Consider the following 12,166-nt stretch of genomic DNA (forward strand, 5'->3'; position numbering starts at 1 on the left):
GTCTCGAACCCGCGGGCTCAGGCAGTCCACTCACCTCAGGCTCCCAAAGGCGCGGGATTATAGGCTGAGCCACCGAGCCCGGCTCTGATGTGTATTTATGCCCGGATATACTGACTTGATGGTTGTAATGAATCCATGTAACATGCATAGTAGATACTGTATTCACCTTCTAGAAAAAGTGCAGGCACACTACATGTATGTGTGTGTGTGAACACAGAGAAGATTGAGAAGGAGACACGTCTGTGGTTCTCTCCATGTTGGGATGGGGCATAATTCCCTTTACTCACCTCTGCATCGCTTGCCTTGCTAACATTTGCTGCCTGAGCATTTCATTCTTCGAAACTGAAAGTAAAAATAACTATGAGACCAGGACCTGTAAAAATGTTCCTAGCCACTTTATTTGTAATGTCTCCAATCTGAAACAACCCAGTTATCAACAGAAAGGTCAAACAGTGGTGCATCCCTGTCCCGAATCTAGCTTAGCAACCAGAAGGAGCAAGCTTGTTCATTTATAGAACATACTTGAAATGGCAAAATTGTAGAATTGGAGAGCAGATTTGTGGTCACCAGGGGTTATTGGGCAGCGCACACCAAGGAGTGGGTGTAGTTTTGAGAGGGAACGCCAGGGATCTGTGTGGCTTTGGACCTATTCAGTGTCCTGACTGTGCAGTAGACATAGAAACCTATAACTCTGTGAAATGGCACAGAGCTAAATACACAGAGTCCGAATAAATATGGAGAAATGTTAATAGGGTTGGGTTATATCAACATCAGGATCTCGATTGTGACATTGATGGAGCTTTGCAAGATGATACTGTAAGGGGAAACTAGAAAATGGGTATATGAGCCGGGCTCGGTGGCTCAGCCTGTAATCCCAGCACTTTGGGAGGCTGAGGTGAATGGATTGCCTGAACCCGTGGGTTCAAGACCCTCCCGGGCAACTTGGCGAGACCTCATCTCTACAATAAACAAAAAAATTAGCTGGGTGTGGTAACGCGCGCCTGTAGTTCCAGCTACTTGGAAGGCTGAGGTGGAAGGATCGCCGGAACCCAACAGGTTGAGGCTGCATTGGCCGGGAGTGGCCACTGCACTCCAGTCTGGGCAACAGAGTGAGACTCCCAACTCAAAAAAAAAAAAAAGAAAAGAAAATGGGTATATGGGCCCAGGTTCCCTTTGGATACCAAAATCCATGGATGCTCAAGTCCCTTTGATGGAACAGAGCAGTATTTGCATATACCCTGTACATATCTTCTTGTGCACTTTATTTTATTTATTTATTTATTTTTTGAGTTGGAGTCTCTCTCGCCCTGGCTGGAGTGCAGTGGCAACACTCATGGCCACTGCAGCCTTGACCTGCTGGGCTCAGGTGATTCTTCTGCCTCAGCCTTCCAATAGCTGGAGCTACAGGCATGCGCCACCATGCCTGGCTAATCTTTTGATTTATTGTGGAGACAAGTCTCGCCAAGTTGCCCAGTCTGATCTCGAACCTGTGGGCTCAGATTATCCTTTTGCCTTGGCCTCTCAAAGTACTGGGATTACAGGTATGAGCCCTCTGACCCGGCCTTCCTGTGTACTTTAAATCATCTCTAGGTTAAGTATAATACCCAATACAATGTAAATGCTATGTAGATGGTTGTTGTACTGTATTATCTTTACATATTCAGTACAGACCCCCCCTTTTTTTTGAGTCAGACTCTCACTCTGTCACTCAGGCTGGAGTGCATCGGCCAGGTCATGGCTCATTGCAGCTTTGACCTCGTGGGCTCAAGCAGTCCTTCTGCCCCAGCCTCCTGACAGGGTAGCTAGGACTACAGGTGGCACACCAGCTTGTCCAGCTTTTTTTTTTTTTGGAGAGACGAGATCTGGCTATGTTGCCCAGGCTGTTCTTGAATTCCTGGGCTCCAGCGGTTTTCCTACTTTGGTCTCCCAAAGTGCTGGGATTATAGGCATGAGCTACCATGCCCAGCCAGATCCTTTTTTTTTCAAGTATTTTTGATCCACGTTTGGTTATGTGGAACACACAGAAATGGAGGGCCAACTCTGTTCTTAAAACTATGTGTAGCCAGGTGTGGTGACTCACGCCTATAATCCCAGTACTTTGGGAGGGTGAGGTGAGAGGATGGCCTGAGCCCATGGGTTTGAGACCAGCCTGGACAACTTGATCAGACCTCATCTCTACAAAAAAAAAAAAGAAAATTAACCAGGCGTGGTGGCGTGCACCTATAGTTCCAACTACTTGGAAGGCTGAAGTGAAAGGATCATCTGAACCCAGCAGGTCGATGTTGGAGTGGCCGTCAGTGTGCCACTGCACTCCACCCTGTGCAAGGGAGTGATACTCTGACACACACAAAAAAAAATGCTTTTGAGTTGGTTTCTCCTGTGTAGCCTAGGCCGGAGGACAGTGGCACAAATCATGGTTCACAGCATCCTCGACCTCCTGGGCTCGCAATCCTTCCTTCTGCCTCAGCCTCCAGAGTAGCTGGGATGACATGTGCATACCACGTCCAGCTAATTTTTAAATTTTTTTTGCAGAGACGAGATCTCGCTGTGTTGTTCAAGCTGGTCTTGAACCTCTGGGCTCTGGCAATTCTCCTGCCTTGGTCTCCCAAAGTGCTGGGATTATTGGCATGAGCCAAAAGTCTTACCTAAACGTAAAGACATTTAAAATTAAAAAGGAGGCCGGGCACGGTGGCTCATGCCTATAATCCCAGCACTTTGGGAGGCCCAGGTGAGAACACTGCCTGAGCCCTTGGGTTCGAGACCAGCCTGGGCAATTTGGTGAGACACCATCTCTACAATAAACCAAAAAATTAACTGGGCGTGTTGAAGTGTCCTGTAGTTCCAGCTGCTTGGCAGACTGAGGCAGAACGATTGCCTGAGCCCAGCAGATCGAGGCTGCGGTGGTTGTGAGTGTGCCACTGCCCTCCAGCCTGGGTGACAGTGAGACTCATACTCAAAGAACAAAAAAAAAAATTAAAAAGGGCCAGACACAGTGGCTCACACCTGTAATCCAGCACTTTGGGAGGCCAAGGCAGTAGAATTGCTTGAGCCCAGGAGTTCAAGACTAGCCTGGGCAAGATAGTGAGACATCCTTGTCTCTACACTCACACACAAAAAAATTATCCAGGCATGGTAGCGCACGTCTGTAGTCCTAGCTACTCTGGAGGCTGAGGCAGAAGGACCAGGTAAGACCAGGAGTTTGAGGCTGTGGTAATCTGAAATCATGCCACTGCACTCCAGTCTGGGTGACAGAGTGAGAAATTAAATTAAAAAAAAAAAGATAAGCAATGAAAAATAATTCAGGGAAACATTCCATGTGCAATGCGTGTGTCCCGTCCCTGCCTCCTCTCCTTCCCTGGGTGTTTGTCTTTTTAACCATGGTCAGTCTGCTGGGTGAAAAAGACTATCTTAGGTTCCGTTTGGATTTCTTTGTTATTGACTCTGTTGAGCATGTTTTCATTTGGTCACTGTGTGTACCTGTCTTTAGGACCACGTTGATGACTATATGCTCGCACCAGGAGCAGTGGCTTATGCCTGTAATCCCAGCACTTTGGGAGGTGGTGGCAGAGGCGAGAGGATTTCCTGAGTCCAGGGGTTTGAGATCAGCCTGGGCAACTTGGTGAGATCTCATCTGTACAACAAATCAAAACATTAGCCAGGTGTGGTGCCACACGCCTGTGTTTTCAGCTGCTTAGAAGGCTGAAGTGGAAGGGTCATCTGAGCCCAGCAGGTTGAGGCTAACAGTGGCCGTGCTTGTGCCACTGCACTCCAGCCTGGGTGACAGAGTGAGACTCTGACTCAAAAAACAAAAACAAAACAAAGCAAAAAAACTATTTGTAAACCTACGATTATCTAGACCTTAACCAAGAAAAGATAAATCAGGTCAGTGTAGTATGATAGAGTAGAACTATAGGTTATTTTGGAAGGATGAATTTTTAAAAAGCATATATAGCTAAAGAACCTGGGCCTTCTCAGAGTACTGTACCTGTTTGCTCAGGACATTGTTTCCTCCTTTCTTCCTATTGCTGCCTGTGTCGGCGTCCCTTCTCAGCCCAGCTGTGACTCTGGCCTGGCAACATGGTCCTGGTGCGTGGTGAGCAGCCCCCACCTTGCCTTCCCCAGGACCTGTGGTGGACACCCGGGACCTGTGGTGGAACACTTGCACGGGGCCTGGCCTGTAGCAGGGGCTGGGTGAGAAGGAGGTCCTGATCTGTGACCTCCCTGGGGCATATTTTCGCTCCTTGCACGAGGAATACTTCTCTGGCTACTCCTGCCCTAACACCGAGGGAGGCACTCCCATCCACCTGGTCTCCCAAACAGTTCTGTTCTTGTCCTCTTGCCCCCTGAAGTCTGTGAGGGAAACCTTTTGTGTTTCAGCTCTCAGACTGCCTTCTGTCTACCTGTAATTGCTTGAGTGTTTAAACCAAACTCTATGTGGATGCATAATGCTGAAACTTTTTTTAGCCAATCTATTTTATAAGCAAACTAGTTCACGTAAGTGTTTCCTGTTGGTCTTATTTTATTTTATGTTTTCATTTTTGAGACAGGGTCTTTGCTCTGTTGCCCAGGCTGAAGAGCAGTGTCAGAATCATGGCTTGGTGCAGCCTCGACCTCCAAGTAGCTGGGACTGCTGTGTGTGCCATGGTGCCCTGGAGTTTTTCATTTTTAAGCTTATCCATTATTTTCCCTGCTTTTTAGGCTTGAGAAGGCTTTCCACTTTGCCTTCTTAAAATTAGCTTTTTCTTTTGGAGTGATTCTAGATTTACAGAAAAGTTGCAAAGTTAATACAGAGGGTTGCCAAATATCCCTCACCCAATTTCTCCTTTTGTTATAACAATTTATAGCAACAGGGTGTTTTTGTCACAGCTAAGGAACGACATTGGTACATTACTATGACCCAAACTAGAGTCTTCTGGAATTCCACCAATTTTCTCAGTACCATTCTTTGTTTCTGGACTGCCTTGTTGTTGAATGTGTTTTTAAAAATGGCCCACCTTTCTTGTCCTAATAACAAGAATTTTGTGGGATGCTTTAAAAAAAAGAACGCTGAGGTGGAGTTCCTGGAGATTCTATGCAGTCACTGATGTGCTCCAGTACACTCCAGGCAGAACCATGCGGACATGGCTGGGAACCACAGGCTTGGATTCGAGGGTAACTCAGGGCTTCTGACTGGGTTCCTTGTGCTGAGAGGGATGGAGAGAACTGATACTGGCAGTCTGAACTGTCCTGAAAGATATTTTGGATTGCAAGCCAAGAAGCAGGATTAGTCTAAAATTTATATGCAGAAAGATCCCTGTTTTTTGAATCTGGGCTGTGGGCTGTTTTCTAACTTCTGTTTATAACCTCTGTTTTGAGTAATATTCCTCAGTGAGTTCAGTGTGGGGAGGGAGTCGATGGGAGGATGAGGGTGGCCCATGAGAAGAGGGGTTTGTACCTGGAATTCCAGGTGGGCTGATGGAGTTGGGGATTCACATAAGGCTTCCTGGGACCAGCCCAGGGACCTAGTCGGCCCCTGTGTTCTGTGATTTTTGCTGCTGTAACCAAGCTAGGGTTTTGGTCACCAGGTTGTTCTCATTGGTGGAAGAATCTGGGATGCTGAATGGAGATGTCTGTGAATTCGAGGCCCAGCTGGACGTTTGTGGCCAAGCCACCGCCTGGTGGCAGTACACAGACTCTCCTACAGTAGGAAGGCTGTAGGTTTTGTTGTGGTATTGGGTGCCACTCTCCTTCCTCCTCCCTCCACCCAGCCTTCTTAGGGGAGGTTTGATAGGTCTTTATGAAGTGACAGAACACGTCAAAGCCAACAAATTGAAATCCTGCTTTTTCTGCTTTGTTATCTCATCCAGGAAGGAGATTCAGATGCTAATTAAATGCGTGCTACCTAATTTCCATAGTGATTGGCAAGTGCTCTTTGGTGGGACCGTAGTTCTGTGTTATGACATCACAAATGGAAGTCAGTGGGAAGGAAGCTGCGTGAAGTGTATAGGCAGCCTCCGTGGAAGAGGAGGGCAGGGAGGCCTTTGAACTAGTCAGTGTGCACTAAGCCTGGTGTGTGTTTAAAGTATGTGTTTTGTACCTTCTCATATATATAAAATTATGCCTCTGATACTTATCACAAGATTTGTGGCTAAAAGGCTTACCAGTCACAAGTAATAGAAATCATCTCTGTTGTGTTTCTGGGTCTGATATGCGTGTTAAGGAATGATGATGGCTTTATTTTTTCTTACTGACATTTAGCATATCAAGGACTTACTTGCCTGTTGCACTGCACATTGCCATTGATGCTTGCCAGACAGCTCTCAAATCTTACACTCTTACACTTGATACATTTATGTGTCAAAATTAGTACTGCATTTCAAGTTTGGCCAAACCAGAGTCACCGTGTCTCACAAAACTCCGATAGCAGAGTCCCTGTGTCTCATGAAATTTTAGCTAGGCGGGACATAGAAGTTAGGGCTGAGGCCACTTTATATAGCAACACATGTATGTACACTACAATCTTGCATGTCTGTTGTTGGCATTAAAAGAAAGCGGTCTTATTGTTTGGGCCATTTATGGAAGCCTAGTACAAATTTTTTTTGTCGTTATCGGGTGCTTTCATCATTTATTTCTGGCCCAGGGATTTACTGTGTCTTAATTAGATCTTTAATCCTCCTGCGGAACTAACTCATTTATAAAGAACTTTTAAAAACTAGATACCAGCCCCTTAGGAGCTAGACTGGAGTTGCCTTGGCCATTGGTTGGGAGCTTCATGGGTTTGTTGTTGGCCAGGCCTTGGACCTCACGTAGATGATGGACTGACTTCTTGCCATGTCCCAGGCATGAGCATGTCTTGACCACTTTCTCCAGGCACATTAGGGGTGGAAAGGGACAGATGAACTAGACTCACCTGAACGTTTTGTTTGGATGTAAAAGATGGGATTTTGCTCAGTAGATTCTGGTTTGGCTGGAGAAATCGGCTTTTGCTTTCTAGAGGCCAGCTGCAGGAAGCCCTGCCTTAGCCACCATTAGGTCAGTGTTATGAAATGCCAGACTGACTTTAGTCATCACACCACAGTTAATTCCACTGCTGAAAAACTGGGGTGGAATGTAATCGTTTTCCCTACCTCGCCCTATGAACGGTGATCTGCAGATCTCTTGAATTGATCTTGATTTTCATTATTGCCATGACTTTTGGTGAAGAATTCTGTCTCAAGTCACCCAAACAAGGCCCTCATTTGAGCTGTAATCTGAATTCACTTGTATCTCACAGTTGAATTTCACTCATGAAACTGTAACCTGTACTTGAGAATTACAGATCAGTTGTAGAATTTTATAATTTACCACAATTTAGACTACTTACACTTGCATATGATCCCAGTTTCAGAAACAATGCCTTGTTTGGTGTACAGAGAATGAGCTGTCACTTTTGCATCTGTGCATTCCAAACTGTGTTTTAAAGCAATTGTAGCAGGAACAAACTATATATTTCTGTTTCAACACATAGCTTTCCCCTTTTATAACAGAGTTTGCATGTGATACATATTGCTTGGTGTCTTTCTTTCTTTAGCTAAATATATCTTAGAGAACTTACCATGTAGATACATTATCATTGCATTGGGAATGTGCCATATTTATTGAATAGGGCATTATGATTTTATGTAGTTTTTGTAACTCGATGTGGGTGAAAGACATTTCAGAGTACCTGATTTTCCCTTTTGCCTTTTGAGCATCATGTTTTATTTAGAGAATTTTAGCTAGGTAAGAACCAGTAAAGAGTTTTCCTCTCCATCCTGTCTCTTGAATATACACCTTGAGTGTCTTTCCTTAATTCCTTTCCCCAGTTATTCTGTTAGGGCATGCTAGTTGAAGCTTAAAAGTGTGTATTTTTGCTTTTAAAAATAACTTTTAGCACATCGTTGATTAAGCATATATATTAAGAGATTTTTAGGGCTGAAATGTCTTAATCTTAAATGTTTGAGTGCTAATACCTGCTTTTTAGTACTTTGAGTGTTTTGAGATTCTTGCGGAGGGTGGGGTAGGATTTTATTCGGAAATTATTGGAGAGGTTTTATGATGTAACTCAATGGGGGGCACTGTCCGTGGTGCTGAATTAAAGTGCCCATTGATTCCAAAGGCAGAAAAAGACTCTGAGATTGTGCAGGCCAAGCACACACCTGCTTAGCTGTTTAAAAGGGCACACCACCTGTGTGGACATGAGTCTCTTAACTTCTGTTGGAGTGTCCTATGCATCTGGAGAAGCCGGTTGTGTAGGCAGTACAGGGCCAGCATGAGTTGCAGTGAGTTGTTCTGACATGGGGAAGAACAAGTCTGTTTAAGTGGAAAGTATGAACCTATTTAAAGCCTAAAGTCTTGCCATAGTTATTGTACTTTTTTTAGTTGGAGTCTTACTCTGTCGCTAAGGCTGGAGTGTAGTGGCACACTCATGGCCACGGTATTTTTTATTTTACTTTATTTTTCTTTTAAAGAAGTGGGGTACAATTCAGGGTTAGGTATGCAAATGTTCATTACACAGGTACTCTTGTTGATGAGCTGTGCCCCTCCCTCCCCTGGCAGTTTCCCACTACCGCCAGTCCCTTTCTTATAGTATTATGATAATTAATATTTGTTTAATATATACCATTTGCAAGTGTTTAGTAACCTTCTCAACAAAATTGTCTATAGGATTGAGGGGTTTTTTTGTTTTTTGTTTTTGAGTTGGAGTCTCACTCTGTTACCCAAGCTGGAGTGCAGTGGCATGCTCACGGCACTGCAGTCTCGACCTGCTGGGCTCAGGTGATCCTTCCACCTCAGCCTTCCAAGTAGTTGGAACCACAGATGTGCACCACTATGCCCAGCCATTTTATTGATTGATTGATTGTAGAGATGAGGTCTCGCCATGTTGCTCAGGCTGGTCTTGAACTCTGGCCCGCCTCCCCCCCCCCCGCAGTTCTCTCACCTCCGCTTCCCAAAGTGCTGGGATTTACAGGTATGAGCCACTGTACCTGGCTATAGGTTGAGTTTTAATTACTAGGAAACCTGTCACAAAATAATGACTTTCCATATTGACTATATGAAGGTTCCTAAGTCTAAGCTAAGACATTTGCCATTTTATGCAAAATAATATCACAAGTGAGGGCAAATTATAGTGTGATATAGACTGTGCTCACATTCCATTTAGCACTTTGAAAGCAACTAAAAGTTCATATTTAGTAAACATTAGTAAGTGAATTTTTATGATACTTTTGGAGTTTATTAGTTACTAGACATCATCAAAGCCGCAGGCATATTTTTGTTAATTTGATTCAAGCCATGAAGGTAAAACTCTTGGAATTTCTTTGCTTTTTTTTTAAAGCTGGCGACACAGATGACCCACCAAGAATTACTCAAAACCCTGTTATCAACGGGAACGTGGCCCTGAGTGATGGGCACAACAACACGGAGGAGGACATGGAGGATGGTAAGTCCATGTGGTGTGCTTGCAGTGGGTGGAGACCGGTCAGAAACACAGATTCAGACCCATATTTTCCTTGAGTACTTCTGAGTTTAAGAGTAGCTAGTTCTCAGGAGGTGGTGTCTGAGGAAGATATAGGATCCTGTTTTGGTTCTGAGTTTCAAGATTGCCTCCAAAGTTTTAAGGTAAGTGAATTCTCCCTAGCCTAGGTGAGAAGGTTTAGAGACACTTGTAATGGGCGGGTGTATGCTCAGCCTGCATTTCTCCAGCCACTGCTAGTGTCCAGAACAACAGGCTTCTTTCTCTCCTTCCTTTTTGTTTGCAGCAAGATACTTCCAGACATTGGAACTTGGCTTTCCATTGCACTTTCACTGCAGTGTGTCTATCAGTCAATGCAGCTGATATCCCCTCACTCCCACTAGGCGGAAAGTCAGACTCCAGCTGTTTGGGCCTCCCACACTGACTTTGGGCCTATAGCTTCTATGTCAGAAGGCATGTGCACTTGTGCATGCATGGGCATTTTTTGTCTAGGAAATCACTTTTTTCTTTGGAGACTATCTTCTTGTAACTTCCTGGATTATGTGACTCAGACATTTGCAAGGACAAAGTTGTAAGAAGGGAGCAGCCAGTAATTGCTTTATGCAGCCCCTGGAATCTTGCAGTATGATATGAAACCATGTTCTGTCAAAAAAACATGTCCACCAATCCTCATGAGGGTTGTGTCCTTCCCAGGGGAGTAACGGGGCAGTTGAAAGAAACCGTCAGTCACGGGCTGCACCACCAGAAGGACTGCTGTTCAGACCTCCTGCCAAAAGTTCAGCCTCCATGAGAAACTGCAGCCGTAGTTGAGAGTTCTCTCACAGTGCGGTTTACCCCTGGCAGCTGGCTGAGGCAATATCTGAGGAAGGTAAAGAGGCGTGGTCTACACCCGCTGCTTTGTTACCTGTGGAGTGCGCTTTCCACTGTAGGCCGAGGGCAATGGTGTGGGTGCGGTCTCCTTGGTTGTTGGGTTGTTTTGGTGGTTTTACTACAGACACCTGAGATGCCAGAAGTGATTCAGAGAGTTCATTTGGGAAGGCCTGGCCAGGTTTGAGGTGCCCAGTGTGCATTGGGGTCTGTTGGCAGAGCAGTTACTGGCCCGACCCAGTTAGAGCACTCCCAGTCTAGGTGCCTCAAAGCAGTTTGTTCTAGTCATTGCCCACCTTTTTCCCGGGGGAGGACTGGGAGGAGACACAGATAGAGCTAGAGGGCAGAGTTTCTCATCTCCTGTTGGCATTTGAACTGGAGAATTCTCTGTCATGAGGGGTGTCCTGTGCATTATAGGATGCCTGTGTTCCCTGCCCTCCACTCCACACCGCAGTTTTGACAACCAGAAATGTTGCTAGTCATCGCCAGAGGTCTCCTGGGAATTATCACTGATAACAAAGGCACAGTGTAGGTAAAAATCCTCCCCTTTGAGGCAGATTTTATTAAATTATTAATAGTAGATAATGGTGCTTAAACCATGGGGTCTAAATGTGGGAATGCCCCTATTGTGAATTCCCAAGTGGAAAAGTATATTTTACAAAAAAGAGATCTTCAGTATCACTTATGCCTGGTTTGGAATTTTAGTTGCCTTTTGAAAGACCCAAAGGGTGATATCTGTTTGATGGCAAAAGGCAGAGAAGGAGATGGTTCTGGTTCTAGGAGCAGAGTGCTTAGTTGCAGGCAGCATTTTCTCTGTTGTAATGTGTGTTGTGAAACGCTCTTCTGCAGGGCTCAAGTATGTTGTGACAGTGTGGAAGTTCTAGGAAGTTGGAAGTGTACTAAGTTAAACACGTTTGTTACTGAGTATGTCTCGGAGTTGCTGTTATGGTCACATTCTACAAAAGAGGTTTGCATTAATGATTTCCCAAGACTCTAGATTTAGAGCCCCTTTTTTCTGGGTTTTTGTTATTCATTCATTTATTTATTTATTTGAGTTGGAGCCTCATTCTGTCACCCAGACTGGAGTGCAGTGGCCGCTCCCGGCCACCGCAGCCTAGACCTGCTGGGCTCCGGCGATCCCTCCGCCTCAGCCTTCCAAGTAGCTGGAACTGCAGGCGCGTGCTACCGTGCCCGGCTAATTTTTTTGGTTTATTGTAGAGATGAGGTCTCGCTACCCAGGCGGGTCTCGAACCCACGGGCTCAGGCAATCCACTCACCTCAGCCTCCCAAAGGCGCGGGATTACAGGCTGAGCCACCGAGCCCAGCTGTTTTTTATTTTTGAGTCAGGGTCTCACTCTGATGCTCAGTTTGGAGTGCAGTGGCACGATCATTAACCACAGCCTCGACCTCCTGGGCTAAGTGATCCTTCTGCCTTAGCCTCCTGAGTTGCTGGGACTATAGGAACATACCACCTTAACTTTGATTTTTTTTTTTTTTCCTTATTGAGACAAATTCTTGCTGTTTTATCCAGGCTGGTCTCGAGCGATCCTTCTGCCTCAGCCTCCCAAAGTGCTGGGATTGCAGGCATGAGCCACCAAGCCTGGCCAAGAAAGGCTGTTGTTTGAACATTTCCAAATAGGGCACACATTCTGAGAAACGATGGATTAGAATTCTTTTGTAGCCAAATCATCAAGGACTTGACCAATGTGTTGAGAGGCCTTTTTACTTTTTAGTAAGGGACATTTCTTGTATAAGAAGTTAAAGGGACCGGGCTCAGTGGCTCAACCTGTAATCCCACACCTTTGGGAGGCCGAGGTGAGTGAATTG

At 45.3% G+C, this 12,166-nt stretch overlaps 1 protein-coding gene across 2 annotated transcripts in view; it reads left to right on the top strand.

Annotated features, from left to right (window-relative positions):
• The first annotated feature begins 5,104 nt into the window (after positions 1 to 5,104).
• The window catches only part of USP7 (ubiquitin specific peptidase 7), a 40,707-nt gene continuing 33,645 nt past the window's right edge, over positions 5,105 to 12,166 (top strand). The window contains exons 1-3 of one of the 2 annotated variants that reach the window (XM_008060663.2): positions 5,105 to 5,151; positions 9,335 to 9,439; positions 10,166 to 10,340. Coding sequence is in view for 1 of the 2 variants with exons in the window: in XM_008060656.2 (XP_008058847.2) it covers positions 5,121 to 5,151; positions 9,335 to 9,439 (136 nt within the window). In the remaining variant the exon portion in view is untranslated. The remainder of the gene's footprint in view (positions 5,152 to 9,334; positions 9,440 to 10,165; positions 10,341 to 12,166) is intronic. The other variant, XM_008060656.2, reaches the window with a different exon arrangement.

Source organism: Carlito syrichta, unplaced genomic scaffold (genome assembly GCF_000164805.1).
Source record: "Carlito syrichta isolate Samal-C Ts95f unplaced genomic scaffold, Tarsius_syrichta-2.0.1 Scaffold92627, whole genome shotgun sequence".
In the NCBI taxonomy this organism is placed as follows: domain Eukaryota; kingdom Metazoa; phylum Chordata; class Mammalia; order Primates; family Tarsiidae; genus Carlito; species Carlito syrichta.